At 48.8% G+C, this 25,327-nt stretch overlaps 1 protein-coding gene across 2 annotated transcripts in view; it reads right to left on the bottom strand.

The window, feature by feature from the left end:
- LOC144099528 (E-selectin-like) overlaps window positions 1-25,327 on the bottom strand; it is a 94,646-nt gene that overhangs the window by 45,944 nt on the left and 23,375 nt on the right. Inside the window, exons 3-8 of one of the 2 annotated variants that reach the window (XM_077632898.1) lie at window positions 24,281-24,475; window positions 15,812-15,991; window positions 12,219-12,419; window positions 6,718-6,906; window positions 6,115-6,303; window positions 3,776-3,958 (exon numbers count right to left, since the gene is read on the bottom strand). In XM_077632898.1, coding sequence (XP_077489024.1) covers window positions 3,776-3,958; window positions 6,115-6,303; window positions 6,718-6,906; window positions 12,219-12,228 — 571 coding nt within the window. In that variant the 5' untranslated portion in view covers window positions 12,229-12,419; window positions 15,812-15,991; window positions 24,281-24,475. Of the gene's footprint in view, window positions 1-3,775; window positions 3,959-6,114; window positions 6,304-6,717; window positions 6,907-12,218; window positions 12,420-15,811; window positions 15,992-24,280; window positions 24,476-25,327 lie in introns of those variants that run through there. The other variant, XR_013307421.1, reaches the window with a different exon arrangement.

Raw genomic sequence — 25,327 nt, 5'->3', positions numbered from 1 at the left:
CCATCTGTGGGAACAACTAGAAAACAGCAAATCTCGCGTTGAGACTTGTAGTGCCATCTACAAGAGCATTGTAAAAACAACCACCTTCCAAGTGCCAATGACGACGTCACGGTCCAATATAGTGGAAAGGGGTGGAACTATGTGAGTATAACATCTGGGGACGAAATAGCGGCCTAATTTCCGTTGATCGAATGCAAGATGGCGGCCATTAAGATTGGTTGAGCTCTCCCATCTCTTTCCCCTCTCACCAAAAAGTATCTTTCAACGGGTAGGAAAGCTGTCCCGTCACGGGACAGCTGTATGCGCATACATTCATTCGGCTATATATACACCGACAGCAAGGGGCCCCCATCCGGGGCAATTGTGTACCGAAGTTGGTAGGCAAACAAAACCCTACGTGTTGTGGTATAGAAATAAAACAACATTTAAATAACAGGTAAACATCGTATCGCCAACTCGCGCGCTTATCTTTCACAAAATATACGTATCATTTGTTGCTCTGACTTCTAGCCCTCCACTGCATTTTTCCTCTGCTATGGTCATCTTTTCAAGCCAAACACAGCACGTGCCGTACTTTTTTAACATCTGAAAGTTAGAGAAGCCTGCCTTAAGTCACTACAGCTGAATTGTGGTATACGGGTTTCCAAGGATCTCGAAAAGTGATGTGTATCTCTTTCTGGTGCTGTTATTTGCTCGTTTTTCCCTAAGCCCTATTGCGTTTTCTCTTGACCTACTTGAATTATATGTACCTTCTCGGAATTCTGAAATATCTTTGTTTTGGACTGCTCCATGCTTTTACTCTAGGAAAAAACTTACCTGAATATCCAATTTTGCTTTCAAGTATTTCATTCTATTTTTGTTCCCCTCTCCTCCAGTGTTAACATCCTTGTCAGTGGAACCATAAGGGTATTCTTTACAAATAAAATAGTTAAATAGCCTAGGCAAAGCTTGTTCACTGCGTAAAAAGCTTTGCCGCTTTCGGTACGGTTCTTGCAGTTTGGCGCACTGCACCCCGTCATAGTTGGAGGCTGCTGTCACCGCACACTATCAAAATATATACAACTGGAGCGCATGGAAAAGGCGGGAACACACCGCAGCCGACCGCACCGGACGCGTCCTATCACGATGGCAGCCGACAGGGTACTGGGGCTGGCGAGGAACCGGCGTAGCGACTGGAAAGTCGGCTCCTCCTCTTTAAAATGGAACAAACGTCGTCAGCAGAATAACGTGACGGCCACTCGGCGAATGGCGTCAAGAGCGGCGCGAGGAAAACCGTCGCGCAACTCTGCTCCCTGTGGGACCATATACAGGAACACTAATCGCTCCTAAGGTGCCTCGACGCGCGCGCCGCCGCTTAGGGTGAAGGCACCCATTGAACCACTCGACGCCGCCTAAACCTGTTTTCGCGCGCTTCCTCCGCCATTGTGTTGCCCGTGTCGACCTCGCCGCTCTGCTGTCGTGCGGGCGTCACTGCTGCGTGCCTGCGTTCGCGCGCCTTTCAACGCCGTGCAATGCCAGGATGTTCCTCAATGCCTGGATGTTGTGTTCCTCAATGCTCCAACCATTCGAGAAAGAGGATGTTCCATTTTCCAAGAGACCTGAAAATGAGGCTTCTGTGGCTAATCCGGATCAAGCGTAACAAGTGGCAACCGACGAACTCCTCATGTATCAGTAGTGTGATTGCCGCATGTTGGTTCAGTGTTGTTTTTGTTGCGATTTACCACTTTTGCCTTTAGCCAGCTAAGTATAGTACAACATTTGTATTGGTCAGATGCTATTTCCGCACTATACGTTTTGCAAGGCCTAAAAAAGAAGGCAAGCTTCAGCGCCGATTCGGCCATTGCCTGCCGCTTGCCTGTTTGCAGCCGAAATTGCATGACACAATGTTTTCGTTCATGAATGCGTACCAAACGTGCTTTCGCCGCTCCTGTTCATTAGAGAATAATTGCCTTTACGAGGCGCTTGTCAGCGAAGCGCGGCTGGCACAAATCAAGGCACAGAGAACCAGAACAAGCGGCGGCACATACGCTGTTGCAATTACTGTGCATCTGGGTCGTCTAGGAACCAATAAAGATTAATTTACTTATGATTTTTAATTTTTGACACGTCTGCTGCGTTGGGTAGCGTGCGATGACTGTTAGCCCAATGCTTCGTCCAACGACGCCGCTTTAGGTCAGTAAATGAGATTAAGAGAACATGTTGTTATGTGCAGATCGAGGCGCTCATTAGAGTAGTTCGACTGATATATTTGGACTACTTTGTTTTCTTGCGTGCTTTGTTCATTCTTTTCATTCTTGTGCAGGAAATGTGGGGCTAATTCCAATAAAAAATTCATCTGCAGGCGCCCGCGAAACCAAGGCGCTGTGTCATTGACCGCGTCTGCTTAGTTTTCTTACCCATCCATTGCACTCACTGGTTTTGGGACATTTATAGCTAACAATTTAAAAAAGAACGCCAAACAAGCTTGGACAGAAACCACCTGTTGCGTTTCAGCAAATTTATTAAACTTGGTAGTTTGAAATTAACTACAAAAGAAGTGAAAATACTTTCAATTGAAAAAGGTGTGCTCTAAAATATATTTTCAAAATCCCTCCTCCATACAGTGGTTAGTGGCATTTTTGAAGCGCTTTGTTCGCCCGGAGATTAAACATGCGCATGAAGGACAGCCCAAATGGGTATGCCAATGCCCGCGTTGGTATGCAGATTATGCCTTGAAATAACCGCCATCGAGATGTAAGTGATGTTAAAAGCGGCTCAAAATTTTTTATTGCGTGCTCCTCCACTTAGTAACGGTTCCCTTCATCCTAATTTACTGCAAAACTCGGTAAATAAACGTTTTCAGGAGTTTTTTCCCTCTGCTTCTCTAGGAGGATGGTTGCTTTGACGCGAGTAAGCTAGCTGACGACGCAAATTTATGTTGGGGTTGAGTGCTGTTTCGACGCAGCAACGGGTTCAGTGCATAAGAGATAGGTTTTGAACTATAGCGATTGATTCTAGAGAAGCTTCACTGACATAATTGGCGCATATCTTGCATACCCGCATTCCTTTTTTCCATCGCCGCCTTGATGTTGGCTGCTTGTCCCGTTTTTAAAAGCAGAAGGCTCTCCAACAAAATTTAGTATTCTATTCTCATGTAAAACAGAAGCGCACCGCAAGAATCCTTATTTTTCTTATTTTGAGCGCCCGCGGCAAGAGAGGCGAGCAGCCCTCCCCCGCGATAACGAAACCTGCATGCCGCGGGAGCAAGAATGTCGGCCGCCGTTGCAGTCGACGCAGATGTCCTCACCCTGAGCGGGGGCGCGCGCATCGAGACCCACTAATCGCATCGCTAGGCGTCGATCGCTCTGCTAGGCAGCGTGAATGCACGCGTAGCCGAGCATTATGGCAATCCCCCCGTTTCAAAGGGCATTACATTCCGTTTCTCAAGACGAGCGGCGCGTTCTTCTTTGCTTTCTTCGTGTAGTAAGCGAAACAGCTAACGCTCGCTACTTCAACGTCTTCCAGACGGTGGCGGCGTTTTTTTTCGTTTAATACTTTCCTATGTAGCCCACTCTCCTCTGGAATGCCCTCTAGCTCAGAAGGTAATGAAATAATAACTAAATTTCTTAAAACTAAACTGTTCGTCGTCTGCTGAGCGGGTATCATCAAAGGTACTGCCGATGCATTTGGTGGCATATATCCAGCAGTGAAGTGCCTATGTTCAAGATAGGCATGATGTTCGGATCAGATGTCGGAAATGTCGACACCTATTGATGATTGTCACCTGATAACTTACTTTTGGGCACGCATCGTGCTGGTGTTCCATTCCACTGGCCATCATTGTCACATCGCCTCCGGTCTGATCCCATCAAGACGTAGCCCTGGAAACAGCCGAAGCTTGCTGTGTCGCCCACAGCAGTCGAGTAGTTGCTTGTGATCCAACCATTTCGAGGGGCTCTCAGGGACCCGCAGCGAATCTCTGCAGGTATCAGCCCATTAATGAAACAAGGGCCCACAACTGTAACAAGACAACTGAAACAATGTGTTCACCGTCAATGCACTTCGCACCATAATGTTCGCTTTGTTTTCAGAAATCTGATGCACTTTCTGCCTACAAGTCAAACGCTCAACTGTTTCATTTTGAGTTACCTCGAAAGGGACTGCTGTATGTAAGCAGGTGGTGCTTAGTGGCGAGACAAGGCACACAGAACAAAATAATTGCGAATATAGGAGGGGACTAACATATAGATAGCTTCGCGTTCACATTTCACATGGTGCTCATGGGGTACAATAAAAGTTTTAAATGAGAGAATTTTTTTATAACATGTATAAATGTTCGACTTCAACCTACCGGACGACGTAAAGCTTGTCATAGAAAGGAAGATGCAGAGCTCTGTGAAAGGCAGCTGTTCAGTTTTATGGTTGATTTCTTAATGGTTCAGCTTCAGAGCAGAAATTGCCTGAATTAAATCGGGGATAGTAGTAACAACTGCTTTTTGTGCTCAAGCACTTGAAAATCTTGTTTTAAGCATGTGCTTTGCCCCGCCGCGGTGGCTCAGTGGTTAGGGCGCTCGACTACTGTTCCGGAGTTCCCGGGTTCGAACCCGACCGCGGCGGCTGCGTTTTTATGGAGGAAAAACGCTAAGGCGCCCGTGTGCTGTGCGATGTCAGTGCACGTTAAAGATCCCCAGGTGGTCGAAATTATTCCGGAGCCCCCCACTACGGCACCTATTCTTCCTTTCTTCTTTCACTCCCTCCTTTATCCCTTCCCGTACGGCGCGGTTCAGGTGTCCAAAGATATATGAGACAGATACTGCGCCATTTCCTTTCCCCCAATAAACCAATTATTATTATTATGTGCTTTGACTAAGTTCAGTGTTTTTACCAGGCAGCACTATGTAGAGAGTCAGTAAGAGTAACAGAACAGCGGAGTGCCTATACATTGTTGACACGGACAGATAAAAGAGCTATTTGCGATTTAGATTCGCCATCTGCGTGGAGAGTTGCCCGGGCAACAGTTACAGAAAAACGTCCGTGAATGGCAAAGCTCGCCAGCAGGAACAAAGTGCTAGCCTGTTGGCTGACCGGTCACGGTACTTATTACATTTTTGGAGCCTCTTGCAGGTTCCACGAGCTTCAGCTTTCTTTCTGCGTTCATATTGTGATGATCAGTTCCGCGTACCCACTAAAACGTGGATGACCCCTAAAGTTCTTAACACTTTTACCCGGAACAGTTATTTTTTGGTATTTTTTATCTTTGTTTAAACTGTCGAAACGTGATCAAAGCTGCGGTCGCTATCCACCAACGAAATATCTGAGGCGTTTGTATGAAAACATACACTAAATAGGCTCAGAAAAGTTTCATATTTGCGCATCTCTCCACTTAATGTGGTGCTACCCTGCTTTTTGCATCATTTAAGGTGAAGCAACGATAAACTATGTTAGAGAAGGGAGTGTCGAGATCGCTTCTGCAACTAGCGGGAGTTCTTGGCAGCGATGCCTGGTGCCCAAAACCTGATAGTTCCATATGCTACCTTTCTAACCTCTCGTGGACTGTGGCTCATAGAGTCTGGGTAACTGCATTAGAGTGGTTTCGGGTATAGCTTATGCTTAAGCACTGAAGAACATGTAACCAGTTTGCACGACGCCGAACGCACCAAAACTTTTCTTGATCATGTATTCAGGCTCCTCTTCGTTCACTACAACGCTCACTTACTTACGAGAGCACTTTTTTGTAGCATATCTTCCCAAGCAGCACAAGTAATTGGCCCAACATTGGAACTGTATTGGCAAAGCTGGCCCTATAAAGGACCATGATGGGACCATCCTGTTGCAATATTGGGCCGATGACCTGTGCGGCTTGGGTTGGCGCCTTATAATATTGCTGAATTTTAACTGGTGCACTGTAAGGTACTGTGATCTGTTTTTAAATTTAATAACATGCCATTTATTTTTCAGCACGCGTGCTCGCCTTCATTCAGTGCTCCTTTTGTGCATAAAGTTTTCTTCTAAATGATTTATAACACTCCCTTGCTTGTGTGAAGGGCAGAATATTCAGAGACCAAGAAATCACTACTTGATTACTTGCTGAGGTTGAATCTTCTTTCTCGAAACCGTGCACAAGGTAACACTCACGTTTGCATTTGGGCATCCGTCCATACCAGCCGCCGTTGCTACAAACGGAGCTTAAAGCGCCCTCTAGCAGGTAGCCGTCTTCGCATCTGAAGTTGATGATGGTCCCCTCTGTGAATTGTGTCTTGTGCATGTCCTTGAATTCATCGACTTGCAGATGTGGTCCGGGCTCGAACCGCGTGCATTTGGATTCTGTGCGAAAGGACATGACAATGCGGCTTTCCGTGAGTTCTCAATATACGATTCCCATGTATAACCATACCGAAAGTTCCCTCGTTAACAAGCCAAATGAGGAATGAAGTTGCACCACTGAGCGAGACAAGAAATAAACTGACTTTATAGGCTGTTACTTCATAGCTAAGATCTCGGAGAAAGGCTTGTGCTGATGAGGCCAATTTTTGCATGTTCATCGAACATGCTGTGAACACTACAATGACGATGGAGGTGCGAGGCGCAAATGATAGACGTTAAATTCCATTTAAGCGTCCAAATATTGGTGCACAAAACCCCGTCAAAGCCTAGATTGAAGCTTCATGCGGTAAGGACAAGCAGTAAGGTGAATCAACCTGCCTAATGACTAATGGACTGAAAGGACAGGTCACTCACCGACGCATGTAGGTATGTCGTTGTCCCACAGGCCATCCTCGTCACAGCCAAGCTGATCCTCTCCATTCACACGAAAGCCTCTATCGCAGGTAACGAAAGCGCTGTCGCCCGATGTGAAGAATTCGCCGCCTGATTTGTGGCCGGACACATGGCCGTGCGCCACATCAAAACCGTCGCAAGCGTCCGCGGCTGCAACCAGATAAAAGTCTACATTAACGCTACTGAACATGTTTTTTTTGTGCGACTGTTGACCTTTGAACGACCTTTGAACCACGAAGTCTAGATTACAAGAATATTTCAAACTAACCAGTACTCTTACTCATTCAAACACAATATAGAAATAGGCTGCAACAAAAACCATGATATTTGTGCGTCGCTTTTAAACTTAAGCCGATATTTAACAAGCACGGTTTCATGAGATGCTACGGCAAACTCCTGTCATCATCATGCTCGGCCTAGCCCTGGCTCGCTTCCGCCATGCCGCATGACTGCTAAGAAAGAGCACGTGGCTACATAAATACCGTCAACGCTGCGCCTCACAACCCGCCTTGCTGCACTGCGTCTGTCACGCCTGGCGCTCGTGTTATAGGAGCGGACGGGGCCTACCGTGACGCTCCCTGTCCCCTCACCCCTTACACCAAGACTGATTATTACCTTCAGTTTCTTCAACACCTCTAGGAAAAGGCTCTCAACACAGACCGGAGCTTACTTGTTTAGCTGCTGCGAGTGTGGCGGCGTAAGCGTGAAAACCAATGCTCCAAACCAGAGCTACCACTCCGACCATCGTCAACACCTGTCAACAGGCCAGCCGTCGCTGCAGTTCTTATACCACAAGGGTCAAGTCTTAGGCAGATTATGACGGCCTCAGCAGACACTGGAAACAGGAAGAAAACGGTTGCCCGAAACCCCTTTCCGCGTCACACTCGGAGCTTCACGAATTAAGACAAATCTGTAGCCCCATCGTGTAAAACGCAGAATGTAAAAAAAATCTTATGAGTGACAAGGAGAAAACCTCAAACTGCAGAGGTCGTGACATTATGCCCATAATTTTATGCCGCGTCCCCAAGCGTCATCACTGGGACTCATTCCAAGCGTTCTCGGGGCCATCAGTACCTGCTCGGGCACCGGTCGGGGCCACTCTCAGCCATTCGGAACGAAATAGCGCGCAGGGCGCGCACAAGTTCCAGTCTTACACTCATCTCCGGTGCATCCGCGCCAACTACGCCACGCCATCTGACACCAGCGGAGAAGTTTGCAGCGGCTGCTGAACAGAGGCGACAGCCTCGACCGAATCCTGCGGTACACGAACGTCACCCAGTAGCGAAGCGCCACACTCGACAGTGTGACCCCACAGCTAGTGCGGAGGACGCTCAGCGCATACGACGGAAGCGCGAGGTAGACCCCGAGCCGTGGCAGCGTAGAGCGCGAGTGCGTAGAGGAGGCGAGGCGAGGCAATCAGTCGCATGCAGCGTTGTGAGGAGTTTAGTTCGCAGCGGATTTGCTTCTGAGCCAAGTAATGGGGCTTCTGTAGCATTCGTAGAAGACGTGCTCGTGGGAGTGGACCGTAGCAAAAATCTTACCACACTGAGGATGCCCTGCAAGCCACACGTTGCAATTCAGAAGCAAACCTCCAAGCTTCTGAAATTCTGACAATGGGATTAGGTTCTGCCATTGGTAAATGTATGATGAAGTGTTCCCTGGGGGTTTCTGTTAGTGTTTTGATGAACAAATTTGCTGCGACGCCAAAAATAATTATCGCGTACTTTTCGCCGGTTTGGGAAACGTTCTTACGCCTAATGCTCCGCGTCCACTCCGTCGAGCAGAGAAAACAGTAGCGTCAGCAGTAGAGGCCCTGTTGCGGCTCATTTGAGCCACTCGCCACTTCCTCTAAGCAGGCGTCCGTCTGGAATCCGCCCTCTATCGTGCGTTCGTTGAGAAGCCGCAAAAGACGCACAAAGGAGATATCAAGGTAAAAAGCTGGCCGCAATGAGCATCCCTGTGTTTAATAGGTGCTCAATTTATCACGTCACACTAAGGTTTCCTACCTTCTGAATTCATTTTGCAACAAATCACCACGATCACATCCTGGTACAAGATATTTTTGTGTCACATCAGCTATACGGCCAGGACTGCTTTGGCATCTGGCAGCATTCGCCACCCATGACTTAATAATGACATAGAGCCGAAATACACTCTTGAGAATTCTTCGTTCCTCTGTATTTGAACTGCGTTCCCACAACCATTATTATTTTTTTTTTCAGGCTGAACGCACGCATTATAAACCGTTATTCTGCCGCAAATAAACTTTAAAGCACAACCGTTCGTCAGAAGCGCGCAACCTAAGGGTACAGTTGTTCATCAAAAGAAAACAAGCGCTTAAAGAATAACATATATCCGTGTCCGGGACCGAAATAGAACGCTGTCTAGTCGGTTCGACACTAGGCACGCTACCCCTTCAAAAATACACTAGACCAACACCACAAGCGATGCTGTGTTGCGAATAGCCGCGTTAAACCAGGTGTTATAGGGGATGCTTTAAGTAGTTTTAAAAAATAGGCCTTTGGGGTAGAAATATGGCTTTCTCGGCACAGTATTACCAGCGTTGGGAGACACCGGAAAGTCAGTGAATTGTCTTAAGAAGTAAGGAGGTTAGCTATATCCTAATAACTAACTTTTTATGTATTATAGTTAGGCCCCTCCTAGCAACCAGGGATTTGTAGCCGGTCGTTAGTAACAGCCATATCAGTTCTTAAATTTCGAAAATGCGGTTATCCTGGGTGCTGTGGCTCAACAAAATCTGTCTATATCGTAAGGAAAACACATGCGTTTTCGAAAGCGTGTAGGCAAAGGAACGTCTAGAGGGCACGCAACAAGTAAAGAAAGAAAAATATTGTCGATCCAAAGCGCCAAGAGTAATCGCGTTTTCTAAATTCTAAAAACTGATATGGCTATTACTAACGACCAGCTACAAGTCGCTGATTGCAACTACGTGCTTAACTCTATTATCTAAAATGTTTATTATTAAAAATAATTAACCAGATTAGTACTTAAAACGATTCACCGGATTTCTGGTGTCCTCCAACACTGGTAATACTACGCTGAGAAAGCCATATTTTTATCCCACAAAGCATAATTTTGAACATTAATAAAATCTTCCCAGTAACACATGGTATGTAAAACACTGGGAAAATAAGAGAAGCGCTGTCAAGATTTATAGGCCAATTGTTATCATTCGTGCAACGCGTGCCAGTTTTCATAGTAATACAATACAACAGCAAGATGAGATCAGCACTAAAGCATAGACGTTGCTATTATAACGGCGTCCTTCGCCCAAAAAGTGTCACCGAACCGTGCGTGTATTGAGCCGCAGTGCTTTTGCAACATCTACTCGATGCCTCCCGGCACCGCCTCGGTGCGGTTTTCTTTCCTCACCGCCGTAGCGGGTGATTGGTCGTGTTTTTCCGCCGAGCACAGCAATAACTCGACGGGTGGCGTCGAGTGCATGGTGCCTCTTCGGACCATCGTTTCGCTGCCAATCAATGTATCACGTCATGATTACAGCAACAAAATCAAATCTCATATATCCTTTTCGCACAGCATGACACTCACACCCATACGTGTTACGAAAAGCATCGTATGCACACGTCAGGTCCTAACTACCCATCTTGCCTATGCCACTAAACCTTTCTTGAATCAACAGTCCTGGCCTTCGCGCGAGATATTTGTGCTCTTGTTCATGAGCAACATATTGCCATTATCTTTTTCGTTGTTGCGTACTCTAACGGACTTTGATTATAAAGCCAACAAAGGGCAAAGATTACATCAGAGTTGGTGACTTCGAGTGGAGCAAGGCTAGATAACGGGGACTGCGTCCGTCTGTTTGCTAGTGGGGAAAAACATGTGTGTTTTTATTGCGACAGTGCGGCTGCTGGCACAAAGTATTATTTACAAATATACACACTGGACCCTTGAAGGAAGTCCGGTAACAACTGGTCATGAGGCACAAATACCGTTCTTCTACATCCGGTGGACGGCCCAGGAGCGGTCCGCACCTAAAAGTGTGTTTCTTCAATGTCCTGCTTTGTCCCGCCGTCATTTTTTTCTCTGACCAAACTTCTCCGGAACGCAAATGTTCATCTCCCATGGCTAACGGTCCTTGTCAATTCCAAACGATGAAAATTCGCTTAGAGTGCACGCCGGCCGGCTTTGGTGTGAGATATGTAGCTGCGAGATTAATCTCACCCGTTTGTCAGCGGTGTGGTGTAGTACGGTTCCGCGCAACGCTTTGCATCTGAGGCGCCGGAAACAGTAAATAGTACTCTCCACGAGCGAACGTCCGCATAGAAAGGTGTCTGCGAGCCGGAATTTAAATGTGCTTCGAAAATGTAACCATCCGCTGAATATTATTTCCATGAGACGAGCAGCATCTACTTTTCTGAGGAAACCTGCGAGCTCTTCTCCCAGTGTAGGCACCTTGCTGTTCTCTAAAGAGAACAGGCCTCGAGGATTATAAGAGACGAGGTGGTTTCAAGAACTACACATTTCAGCTACCGGCTTGAGCAACGTATCGACAATTTAGTTCTACCTTAAGTTCTGCATCGTGACCTTCAGACGCCCTTTGTAATATGTTTTCAACCATTGCACTTCATTTATTTCAATTTTATGGAACAGCTCTTGGTTGCGCAATGCATATGATTTGAGGCTAGTGCCAAAGAAGTTATCGTTAAAGATTTTTTTCTGGCGTTCTTCTAAATTTTCCGTGCCCAAATTTATAAGACTGCAAATCTATGCCTTTTTACCGGTTCATTATGAACCTATTCGATAACAAATCATCCAATAGATTTATTCACCGATAACCTCCATCCTTAGTTGTCACCTACACATATTGTTAATTACTTGTTATTTCTTTTGGCACATTTCTCGCATTGCCGCGTGTTTTTCAGCTTCTTTCCTCATGGTTGCTCTTTCGACGATATGTATCGCCTCTCTTAACCAGTGCCTCTGAACATATTTAAAGACACCTTTGTTCATTGCCACTGCGGTGCCTAAGTAGTCGTGGTGCTCGGCTGCTGACACGAAAGACGTGGGTTCGATCCCTGCCTCGGCCGTCGAATTTCGATGGAAGCGAAATTCTAGAGACCCGTGTACTGTGCGATATTAGTGCACGTTAAAGAACCCCAGTGGTTCAAATTTTTGGAGCCCTACACTACGGTGTCACACATAGCCTGAGTCGCTTTGGGACGTTAAACTCCCATAAAAAGAAGTTTTGTTAATTGTCAACTATTCGCAGCTGTGTTTTCTATATTCTTCTATACTAAATAATTTCAGCCTAATGACCGTCTTGCCCTACCCCCTTTGTTACAACTTACCAACAACAGCTTATTATCCCAAGCTATTAGTGTAGTAAGTGGTCTATATTCTATGAGGATTATGCCCCGCGAGTATAATGAAAGAGAGGCGGAACCGTCATTACAACATCCCTTCGCTCAGGAGGAACTTACGTCTGCACATGGGTCGGCGATCAGACCAGGTTCTGTTAAGGCCGCAACGAATTGTTTTCTCGCCTTCCAAATTGTAACCGTCCTTGCATTCATAGTAGATTGTGGTTTCTGGAGGGCAGCATTCTCCTTCGTATTCTTCGTTCGCCAGGACAATAAGGCGGTCACCTTCCGGGCTCACTCCTGGATCCGGGCAGTACGTGTCTGGTGGGACAACAAAAAAAATCAAAGCTCAGTGATACATAGAGTTGAATTTTTGTAATTATTTGCGCTCTCTACGTTCAAGAAAGCAACACTTTCTTTACTGGCAAAAAACTGATTAATCTCGAAACTCACTGAGTCTTGTGCTTGAAAGAGACCTCTGAATCGATAGAAGCAAATTATCTCAATTTGAATATTACATACACATCGTACGTAACTTTAAGCACTCGAAATTTGCAGCGCCCTGGCCTTTCATAAGAATTTATGTCACCAGTGCGCTCTGTAGAACTACAAGGTCACTACTTTCGAAGATGTTGTTGCCTGGCGGCCAGCCGAAGAATGACAAGCGATGAACGAAGGAGAAGAGACGATTTAATTGGCCGCTTGCCTAGCGCGAGCGCTACGTCCCGCGCCACAGCCAGCTTCGTCTACTTCATCACATTACCCTGGGCCGCAGAGCAATCGTCCCGATCGGGAATGAAAGACACCGACAAAGATGTGCGCGAAATGGTGATGGCATGGTGGTGTAGTGATGGCCGCCACGGTGAAAGAGATTAGCACATGAGTCCTGGTACACGTAGCTTCCGCGCCGCTGGTCGCAAGGAGCCGACGGCCTAGGCACTTGGACGCGCCGAATCGCATGGGCAGGGATGCGGTCTCTTCACATGTGAGCGGCGTCTCTGGTCAGTATATCGGGTCGGTCATGGTGTCGGTTCCAGTTCCTCGTGCCGGGAGGACGGGTAGGGATGCAAAGGAGAGATCACTTCGGCTCTGGCAGGCTGAGGCACTGCCGAACGACGCAAACTAGGGACCCCCAGCGCACGGAAATATGCTGACACAGTGATCCGAAGGAAGATGACCAGAAGAATGAGAGTTTGGTGGGACCCCGCACTTCCAGCAAATGTTACGTGATGGCCAGCCGAAGAATGAGGCGCGATGAACGATGCGCGATATATTATTTGGTAGGCTGGTTGGCCTCAATAAAAGACGCATACCCACTATGGGGGAGTGGCCAAGACACAGGTGGTGAATTGCTGGAAACAGGAGAGTTTAGAAGAGGAAAAAGAGCAGTAATAGTACATAGGCTGATAGATTGGAAGACGCACACACAGGGGACCTTTTAGCAAGGGGATCAAAAACGGGACAGTGCTTTGTGTACAGATACGAATAAAACGCATGTAATGCTTCAATTTCACACTGCCAGCTTCGTCTTCTTCCTCACAATATGTATCTTGCAACAACCAAATCAGCCTTATCAAGCAATCTGTTTGAAGTGAGTGCCAGTCTGTTTAATCTTTTGCACCTAATTCTTCGCAGGTTTAGGTCTCGTTTGTTTTCTCTCTAGTTAAGTCAGATTTGCCATACTCTCCGCCAGTATGCGGTTTAACAGCTAAGAAAATTGTACAACGGTGAAGCTCGCTGCGTAAATCCAGAAATTCAGCGAAAGTAAACGAGAAAATGTGAGTTTATAAATCCTCTGCCACATTCACGCCTCCCTTAACGCCTTCACTATGTAATCCAGGTGTCCACCCGCTTCACGACTCCTAACAAGCCTTTCCTTATAACTCCTTGTGACCCTATGCAGACACACCCTCCCTCTGACTCCTGTGGAGCAGCAGTTCTCCTGCCTCAATCTGCACTATAAATCAAGCATGAGCGTCAACAGGCCTCAAGGGTTTTGACATTTAAGTTGCCTACATGTCTCTGAGCAACAACACTCATGCAGACTGCCTATCGCGAGGCCTTATGGCTTGTGGGTCGTGTGGGGCAGCCATACAAGACGGCTACCTGCAGCGTAGCGGCCGCTACATGTCTTCCTTCAGAGCAGCCTGTATTCGCTTCACAGACATGACAACCGGGCTAAATATTGTTTAATCGCCCCTCCTTGTCATCCCGGACACTATTACACGGCGATGAAGCCAATAAGTTTTGCAGAAACAATTCGCGCTTGTCGTCGATGTTGACATATCCAAATGGTGACGGCCACGTTTGAGGCACTCACTGAACATGGTGGAATACTGAACACATCCTACATTGTCTCTGGTCTGTACATCCGCTCGTCATCTAGGGTCGTCTGCACTTCAACGATGCAAAGACTGCGCCGAAGAGATCGCGAGGCCCCTTCGGCTTTCTTAAACCGATGTGCGACTGTATTACTGGCCCCGTCTGCGCTGACGTCGCACTAAGTCGAGAAATGTCATGACCGTTTACAACTAAAAACCTCGCCAAAGAGACTGGCAGGATTTCGGAAGCCAATCCCAGCAAGACCTTTCGAGAAGATTGACATGGAAAATCCTGGCTCCTTCCCCACGCCAACGTCTGCTAAAATGTGCATAATTTCGGGTCATGTACATGACGCTTTCTCTCTCTCTTTCTCTCTCTCTCTCTCTCTCTTTCTATATATATATATATATATATATATTGTAAAGACGAAAATCAGACGCACAAGAAATGTGGACAGGCAAAATCTTTGTCGACACAGCGTAGCTCCAAGCCAAGGGTTCGAGAGCGTCAGCTTCGTCTTCTTCGCAAACTGAACTGCGTAAGCTTCGTCTTCTTCAGCTTTCTCTCCTTCGGAGGCACTGGCCGCTGGAGCAGCAAACCCCAATTGTATGTCTTACAATATATATATATATATATATATACACACCGACGGCATAGTTTTTTTTCTGCTGCTTTATAAGTAATTTTCTTTAAAAAACTAATTTATTGGCACTAGATATTAAAAAAAAGAAACATTCCCCTATGCACCTTGCTTTCGGTGACTGTTCGCTTCCTTAATATATATATATATATATATATATATATATATATATATATATATATATATATATATATATATATATATATATATATATATATACCACTCACACACACACACACACACACGCACGCACGCACCGCACAAGGGGTGAAGATCCAGCCCTTCACACACACACACACACACACACGCGCGCGCGCGCACGCACGCAGACACATACACACAAGGGGTGAAGATCCAACTGATCTTCACCTCTTCACACATACACACACGTGCGCGCGCACGCACGCACACACACAAGGGGTGAAGATCCAACCCTTCACACACACACACACACACACACACACACACACACACACACACACACACACACACACACACACACACACACACACACACACACACACACACACACACACACACACACACACACACACACACACACACACACACACACACACACACACACACACACATATATATATATATATATATATATATATATATATATATATATATATATATATATATATATATATATATATGTTATCTGCTTATCTTCTGTCCCTCCCACTACTGCTGCAATGCCAAAAGCTCTTCAAGATAAAAGAGAATAAAACAAATTTGAACTAACCTTCGCATGTGGGTATTGGCAGACTCCAGGTACCATTTGCTTGGCATGTAGCTTCTTCAGCGCCCAACAGGTAGTAGCGTTCTTCATCATCGCAAAAGAATGTCACGTTGTCGTTTGGTGCACAGCATTCACCTTCATAACCGCCGTGCTTCAGGTCTACCTGTGGACAGTCTTTGTTTTCTGGGTGTACACAAGAAATTAGCGATCGTAAATAATTGCCTTCCACTGTGTGAAATATCAATTAAAGATTCATTAATAACTTCTTCACACGATAATTATCCGAGGGCATAATAATAAGGAAATAAAATATCATTGCCTCCAGTAACCACTGGTATCACCGAACGTGGGCTACATACGATCAATGCAATTTTAGATTTTAAATTGTATCTGGGCTGTATCAGGCTGTAGGAGTGGAAATCGACCTGAAAAAAAAAATGACATTGCTGAAGTTAAGTGTACACTGTTCCAAATTTTACCGTGGATCACACATTTGGGTATCGTCGCGAAAAGAAGACAGCAGACAGCGCAGGTCTTGGGCTGCCGTTGGTGAAAGGTCAGAAGCGATCATTTTGCGGTAGACGTTGGAAGGCGTCACGACAGGCAAGGAGTGCTGATTAGAGGGTGACACCCAGTTGGCCAAAGCCGACATGGCATATTCGGCGGCAGGGCAGTGCGTTGTGAGCGCCATGCCTTGCGGGAGCAGCTGGACATAAGAGGTGTTACGTTTCCCCTACGACGCGCGGTATAGCCGGCGCGGATGCAACGGACGCCGGGGCTTCGTTCAAAGTGGCGGTCATTTGGACCCGTTCATCGCTGCCGCAACGCCTCCCGCCAAGCGCGTCCAGGCAGGTTTCAATGCCACGTGTCTTCGTGTGTGCGTGTGTGTGTGTGTGCATGTTGGTGCCCACGCTTGTCAAAGCGCGGCAGCCGGGGAGAGGAGCTTCCCAATTGGGAGGCGAGGGGGTCTGACCGGCGCCGGCCCGGCGGACGCGCACGTCACGTCTCAACATGTCCGAGCGTCGCACTATCGGGCACCTCATCCCGAGCCGTTCCTTCTTGCCCTCGACTCCGAGCGTATAAAGGCAGCTGCCCCGGACGCCAAAGGGAGACTTCGATTTCTTCCGTCGAGTAACGTGGTCGCCCTGACCGGCTGCTCTTTTGCGATGCTGGAATAAACAAGTTGTTCTGTTGGCAGTCGACTCATCCTTTGCCAGGACCTTCGGATGTTTCCAGCTGTGCCCCAGGCCGCCAGGCCAACGCTACCCTTGGGGCTTGCGGCCCATTTGCAACAGAGGGGAAGTATAATGTTGAGTGGAGGAAAGAGAGACCGACGAGACGCCAACCGGACAGCTTTATTCCAATCAGGCGAATGCCGGCACAAGCCCGAGACGCCTGCCAGCCGCCGCGAGCCTCACGCCCGCGCACAGCCGCGCAGCCAAGCCAAGCCACGCAGACGGCCTGCTTGTGGCTACTGCCTATAACATCTTTCCTGACAGAAAAGCAACCTCTTAGGAGGTATGACGCAACGTCCACACCCGGTAGCCGGTGGGAGGCGCCAGCGCTGGTTGTTTGTGATTCTTTTTGAGAAACTGAAGTCGCAGGGGGAGATTCGTCGTATACGACGTCTTGGTGGTCTCTCTTCTCTTTTGCAGGCTCCAGAAAAGGGATAAGATGGGTTCGATATCGCCGTGTAGTGCCTTTCTCAGTGTTAACTATATATGACCTAGGCTCGCTTGCGGGCGACACCACGTTCCCTTTTCGCTTTAAGTTTGTAACCCAGACTCAATCTCCTTCCAGAATGGTCAGAACTTGCCGTACGCCATGTCGTCAATCGTAATCTCTTCGCTGCTGTTCGCGGTATTGGGTTTCAAAATTCCGAAGTTTAGTGGCGCCTGGCAAACGGGGAACAAGGCTTCCGAGAGTCAGAGGAATCTTTGTCCGCAACCGCCTCCCCATCAATAGTTGAGAGGGGCTGTAGCCATTTTTCAATGGAGTTGACCTGCAGGACAAGAGGGTCAGGTACGGGTCTTGGGTCTTCTTCATTGAAGATTTGATTTTTACCGCGGCCTCAGGGAGTCTGTTGCTATGAGAGTATTGTGGGCTTGATGTTACGTGTTTGAACCCATATTCTTGAGCAAACTTAGCGAAGTCGGAGGACGAGAACTGCAGACCATTATCGGGAATCACCACCTCTGGAATGCCGTGCCGGGCGAAATTTGATTTGCAGTGATTGATCACTGTACTAGATGACAGCTTCCCTAGATGAGTCAGTTCCTGGTATCTGGAGGAATAATCAGTCACGATTAACCACAAGTGGCTACTGAAGAAAAACAGTTCCATTGCAACTCTCTCCCAAGGCCTTGAAGGAAACTCGAAGCACGAGACGGTTCCGATAAATCCACCTTCGCTGAGGGGTCCAGGGGCTTCAACGATGTCAACCCGGCGTGACATGCAGACAGACGCGTAGTGGTCGTTTTTGTGGCAGCCCCTTCATACCTGCGTCCGCGCTGGGCGCAGTGTACGCTGGTGGCGTTCTTTCCCACACCAACGACACGATGATGGAACGCTGTCAGCTGGACGCGGATGTGGCTTTGATTCAAAGTGCTCTCGGCCGTCGCTGACGTGAGTAGCGTTCGTGGGGTGCCTGAATTGCTGTTTGCCTGATGCAACTTTGTTGACTGTCAGCGTTTTGGGGTGAAGCTCCGCTTGCTGCTGACGAACGCTTTCGACCTCCCTCCCTGACACTCTCTGACGCCTTCTGAAGAGTACGATCAGCGCCTAGTTGCAGACTCGCTGACAATTTCTGATCTTGAATGCCGACGACCAGTCTGTCTCGAAACAGTTCCTCTCTGTGGGTGCCGTACTCAAAATGATTGGAAAGCGTACGAAACGCCGTTACAAGCTCTTCCACGGATTCGCCGTTGTTTTGGACCCTCGTGTTGAAGCGTGCCCGCTCAAAAATGACGTTGCGCTGTGGTATGAAGTAGCTGTCGAACTGCTTTAGGACGACTTCCAAGTTCTGAGCGTTCTCATCGGAGAGTTTAAAGGTTCCGAAGACGTCCTCGGCCAGGTTGCCCATCAAGTAAAGGAGCGTGTCGATGTCACAAAATTCGGCGCATATTAGAAATAGAACGGCGCTGCGCGTAAGGAATCGCGCCCGCGCGCTGGAAAATAAAACAAACAAAAAAAACAGCGGGGAAGGAACCCCCGGGGGGTGCGTAACTTTCCACTCAGCTCGCCGGCGCGGCGCCGAGGGAGGCATGCCGCGCGCGGCGTCGATTTCTCTAGAATGTCTATTTTCTACTCATAGACGACGGAGAGGGCATGACCTTGACCGCACTAAAGTGATGCCCTCTCCCCTTCGCTCTTGCTCCGACGACTCCACGTGGCGAGAATGACCTACATTTTTCTGGAAGGCGGTTTCCGCGCTCGACCAATGGGGTCGCGCGCCCGGCGCGAGAAGGAGAAGGAGTTTGTGCAGCTGAAGCTGCGTGTATGTGCGCGCCTGTCTTGGCGCGGAGAACAGACGCGGACTGCGCCTATAAATGAGAGGCTCCAACCGCTGTCTGTTAGCCCGAGCCCCCGTTTAAGCTTCCGAGAAGCGTGCCCGCCCGACTCCCGGGAGAACACCACTCGACCAGCCACGGACGGACCAGCGAGGCAACGTTCGCCAGTCTGCGGATCGGCCGCGTCGTGCTCCTCAGGTCGTCGGACTGTCGCAGTGCCCGGTGAACAAATAGTGTTTTCATTCAATAATAATAATTGGTTTTGGGGGAAAGGAAATGGCGCAGTATCTGTCTCACATATCGTTGGACAACTGAACCGCGCCGTATGGGAAGGGATAACGGAGGGAGTGAAAGAAGAAAGGAAGAAGAGGTGCCGTAGTGGAGGGCTCCGGAATAATTTCGACCACCTGGGGATCTTTAACGTGCACTGACATCGCACAGCACAAGGGCGCCTTAGCGTTTTTCCTCCATAAAAACGCAGCCGCCGCGGTCGGGTTCGAACCCGACCGCGGCGGCTGCGTTCTTATGGATTATTTTTCTCTCTGTTAGTGCACTTTAGGTGCAGGTATTTTGTTAAATTTTAATCTCTCTGCATTGTTACTCTGCACGAGTTGCATTGTATTTGTAAATCACTTGGTATGTGCGCCACTAAAAACTGGCCTGCGATCCGATGACGTCAACCGGATGGACGCGCTGGGTGTACCACTGTTTCCAGATTATTTTAAAGTGTTTAGCAACACTGGTCAAACTGGTTTTTCCTCCCGACCCATGACTGCGATTGAATGGTGCAGGTGCGGCCCTTTGTCCAATTCCTCAGTTGCCTGGGCGCTCTTGCTTGCCCAGACGATCGATTAGTCATGGTAGCGAACGCAGTGCAGCTTGTCAAAACAGCGCGCCAGCTCAACGTCACTCAGCGAAATGCGGCAGCCGAAATATTGGCAAGAGCGGTGATTGCCAGAGCTAGAGCGCGCGTCTTCGCGGGCCGCCGCTGATTCCCGCGACGGGGGAGGTACTTTAACTTCCTTGGTTGTCCTGTCCGCGGGCCGACAGTACGCCTCTCAATTTGGCGACGCACGAACATGTGATGTGCGGGCCGCGGGCGAACGGTCCGTCGTGTGAATAGGATTTACTGAGCAGTTGGTTAGCCACGGCCCTCAGAAAGGTTCTGACCCCTTGGTCTGGACCACAGATCCGCACCGCCGGCGGCCATGTGGTTTCGCCAATTGGCGTCTGCACGTTACGAATCCAGATCCGCGGTGCTACTTTCCCTGGTCTGCCCGAGTGCTCCAAACACCTGATACGCGGTTTGGATTTCCTTCGGGAGTACGGTGCCGTCATCAACCTTCAGAAGCTGGTCGGGCCATTTTCCAATCAACCCCCTGTTGATGGTGATCCCGAGCCACGCAGGACTAATTTACACGTCTATGACGACCACGTATTGGTCCCGCCAAGATACAGCATGTCTGTTAACGTAGATTGCGATAACAGCACCCGAATTGGTGGCATCGCTGAAACGAGCATGTCGCTGCTCCTTGGTCGGCAAGTCTGTGTTGCTCGAGGAATTGCGGAACTGAACAATGACCGAACTGACTCTTGGTGACCAATTTTGGCTGTGAAGCTCAGTGTTTTCCTGGCAGAACAACTATTACGTATTTCGAGGAACTCAGCGAAATCGTAGGACAGAACGCTTTATCCGGAGCCCCGGCATCAGTGGAAGAACCGACCGCTCCCATAAAAACTGACGTGAATCCGAACCTCCCATCTAATCAGAAACGCTGCCTAGAAAGCGTTATCCAGCTTTTGTGCGACAGCTTTGCCTCGACCTCCAAGGTTAGGCAGACACCGCTCACAAAGCACCGAATTATAGTTGACGCCAACCAACGGCCGTTATGTTAGCCGCCTTGCCGGATCTCTTCGAAGAAGCGTGATGCCATTCGCCACGAAGGTCAAGAAATGCTCCAGGACGACGTGATACAGCCGTCGACGAGCCCGTGGGCATCACCTGTTGTTCTATTAGCGAAGAAAGATGGAACCCTACGGTTCTGCGTTCATTACAGACGTTTAAACAAAGTCAAAAAAAGGATGTTTATCCTCTCCCGCGTATTAATGACTCCATGGACCAGCTGTGCCACGCCAAGTACTGCTCATTGCTATATTTACGAAGCGGCTATGGGCAAATAGAGGTGGACAAAATCGACCGGGAATAGACCGCCTTTAATATACCAGAAGGTCTGTACGAATTCCGGGTGCTCCCTTTCGGCCTGCGCTCGGCTCCAGCAACCATCCATAGGATGATGGACACCGTTCCTGCCGATCTCAAATGGCAGTCCTCTCTCGTGTACTTGGATGACGTTGTCATCTTTTCTTACACGTTCGAAGAGCGCCTGAGGCGCCTCCACGCTGTGTTTAAGCAATTCGGTCGGCCGGCCTTTCAATGAAGCCTGGAAAGTGTCACTTCGCTTTCGAAGAGCTGAAAGTTCTGTGCTACATCGTGAGCGCTAAAGGGGTTAGCCCTGACCCCGATAAGACGGCCGCCATGGCTGTTTTTCCTGTGCACACCGATAAGCGCAGTGTGCGCCGTATTCTGGGTTTCTGCGCCTATTATCGGCGTTCTGTGCAGAACTTCTCTGAGATCGCTGAGCCCTTCCCCCGACTCACGAAAGATTCCGAACCGTTCTAATGGGGCCTGGAGCAACAGCAAGCCTTTGAAGACCTCCGCACTCGTCTCCAAAGTACGCCCATCCTTGCACACTTCGACGAGTCAGCCGACACTGAACTGCTCACAGACGCCAGCAACATCGAGGTCGGTGCTGTCCTTGTGCAGAGGGAGGATGGTCTCGAACGCGTAATCGCATATGCGAGCCGCACCTTGTCACGATCTGAGAACTATTCCACCACCGAAAAAGAATGCCTGGTCATTGTGTAGAAAGTAACCAATTTTCGCCCGTACCTACATGGCCGCCCTTTCAGGGTCGTCAGTGACCACCACTCACTGTGTTGGCTGGAAAACCCCAAGGATCCTTCGGGACGCCTTGCACGCTGTAGCCTTCGACTTCTCGGGAATTCGATGTCACCATCTCCTTTGTCTGGTGGAAGCACAGTGATGCCGACTGTTTGTCTCGTGCTCCTATCGGGGACCCCAGAGCTGACCCCTACGACGATACTGCTTTTGTTGGCGCCATCTCTGCGTACATTTTCATTCAACACCAAAGAGACGACCGTGAACTACTGCCCCTCATTGAATATCTAGAAGGAAGCGCTCAGTCTGGCCAGCGAATCTTTTCGCGCGGGCTGTCGTCGTTCTGTTTTCGTCTATCTACCCGTGGTGCCTACGGCCCTTCGCGATGAGGTCCTGCAAACGAACCATGATGACCCATCATCTCTCCTGGGTTTTTGTCGGTCTTTGGCACGAATATGGCAAAAATGCAACTGGACCAGGGTTGCTGCAGTTGTTTAGCGTTACGTAAGAACTTGCCGCGAGTGCCAGCGTCGCAAGACGCCGCCGACTAAGCCAGCCGGCCTACTCCAGCCTATTGATCCGCCTCAGGTACCCTTCCATCAAGCCGGCATGGACATACTCGGCAAATTTCCGGAGTCCTCGCTCGATAACCGCTACATTGTTGTCCCCACCGACTACCTCAGCCGATATTGTGAGACTAACCTTGTGCTAACATTGTGCTTCGTCACAGTGCACCCACCATCATTTTAATTGACAGGGAACAGCGTTCACCTCAGCCAATATGCAGGAGGTTATGCGCCTGAGCGGCACCAGTCACCGCAAAACAACCAGTTACCACCCTCAAACGAACGGCCTCACCGAACGGCTCAACAAGACGATCGCCGACATGATTTCCATGTATGTAGAAGCGGACCACTGGAACTGGGCCGCCAAACTCCCTTACGTCACCTTTGCCTATAATACTGCGGTCCAGGAAACGACACGCTTCACTCAATTTCGTTTAGGACATGGTCGCGAAGGCACAACTATGCTGGATGGTAGCATACAGCTAGCGCTACCCCCTCTGTTATGGGTGCTGCCCGATTTGTTTCTTACGCTGAGGCCGGCCGCCAACTCGTTCGACTGCGCATCCGGCACCAGCAAGTTCACGACGCTCGGCGCTATAACCTCCGCCACCGAAATGTGCGTTACCAGCCCGGCGAACAAGTATGGGCGTGGAGCCCAATCCGCATGCGAGGACGCTCTGAGAAGCTTCTACGCAGATTCTTTGGCCCTTACGAGGTGCTCCGCCAGCTCAGTGAAGTTATCTACGAAGTTCTTCCCCACGGAACAGTTCGCTCTTCTTGACGGCCGACCTCCGAAGTTGTCCGCGTCGCCCGGATGAAGCCGTACCACGCCCGCTAGCCCCTCGCACCACACGCCAGACACGTGCGACTACCCTTGTAGTCCTTCCTCGCATTGCTATCACACCGAGTCGGTGTCTTTCAGAGAGGGGAGCAATGCCACACTACTAACTCCTCTAGTGGCGCTATAACGCATCTAATCTGCATTTCCTGGCAGTTGGCAAGTGTTGAGCCATCTCGGGGCTAGATGCTTTTTCGTCATCATCTCTCGTGCTGCCTGCTGCCTTGCGCGTCCCAACAACGTCTTGCGCCTATAAGTAACACAAGTGAACCAGCCCTGCGTACGTCATCCGTTTCTCGGTGACAAGATAGTCACCATCGCGGACAGATTGGGCACGGAAAAAAATGGTGTAAGTGGCGCGGAATAGAAAGACAGGGCACAACTGGAGACGACGACTCTGTAGAAAGAAGGTCAACCTCAATCACCCTTTTGATGCAGTTGATGAAGGTGGAATGATCAGGAAGGAAATCAAGGCGCACGAAACTGGCTCTTCTGTTCTTTCGTCACAACAGTGTCATATGACGAAGTTTCACAGTAGTCATGCAAGCCGCATGAAGAGTGAAGACTCAAAATTACTGCTGGCTATTGGTTCGGACTCACCAAGACATTCAGGACCCCGTTTGGGCAGCTAGATGTCTTCGCCCTCGGTGGAAGAGACACAAGTGAGGTTGGCGGGGCCTTTCAGCCAAAATCCTTCATTGCAGTGGTACAGGGCGAGACGCTCCTCTTTCACTTCCACGTAGTAACCATTGTCAATTTCCGGCGGTGGGACGGAGCAGGGTGGCACTTGGGGAACTGCGAAGAAAATGGGGTTAACTGAGGCAGAAAATACGTCGCTCCTTTTTTTTACTTTTTTATTGAATTTTACGCCCGCATTGTGTAAGTAAACTCAGCAAACGGGAAGGGGAGTTTAGCTGGTGCGCAGCATGCCGGCGTAGAATGCAACCAGCATTAGTATACACTCAATCTGGGTTAGGAGAATGCAGGTGGATTTACAACAAACGCAAATAGGTTTACAGTCATTGCGCGAGCCCAGTCTTTAAAGTAACTGGCGACTGTAGTAATACACAAGAAAAATGGTGAATATGCATTTTCATGGCGCAAAGACGCTTACGGCCAAACAGCGCCATGGCACAAGGTATTTTTCATTTCTCAAGGTGGGGTCAAAGACCCATTTCCCATGTATTTCACTCGAAAGAAGCCGACCAAAACACCAGGGGAAGCTTGTACCCACTGCATCACCGGTGGGTCCCCTGCGGCGCTGGGGATCGAACCCCGCACCTCCCGCATGCGAGGCGAATCGTCAACCACTTGGCCACCGCTGCGGTTTACACACAAGAAAAGTCATGCTAAAACTGATTAGACTAGCCCACTGCTGAGTATAAATTGAGGGGAAACATGAGCTCCGCCTTAATGGCATGACGCGATAGCTTGAATTTGAATTTGAACATTTATTTATTCTACACAAAAAGGGAAAATGGAGGGTGGAGAAAAAGCTGTTTTAACACAGCTTGACAGCGCTCCATCGCCCAAGGGCAAAGGCAACAGTAAAGCTTGCATATATCCCGTTACAAGATTAGAGAAAAAAAAGAATAAATACTGCATACAAGATTACAGGTTTCAAAGCCTAGAAGTTTACAAAGGCAC

Source organism: Amblyomma americanum, chromosome 7 (genome assembly GCF_052857255.1).
Source record: "Amblyomma americanum isolate KBUSLIRL-KWMA chromosome 7, ASM5285725v1, whole genome shotgun sequence".
Taxonomy (NCBI): Eukaryota; Metazoa; Arthropoda; class Arachnida; order Ixodida; family Ixodidae; genus Amblyomma; species Amblyomma americanum.
Note: the sequence above shows the minus strand (reverse complement) of the source record. Positions and strands in the feature narration are given on the sequence as shown.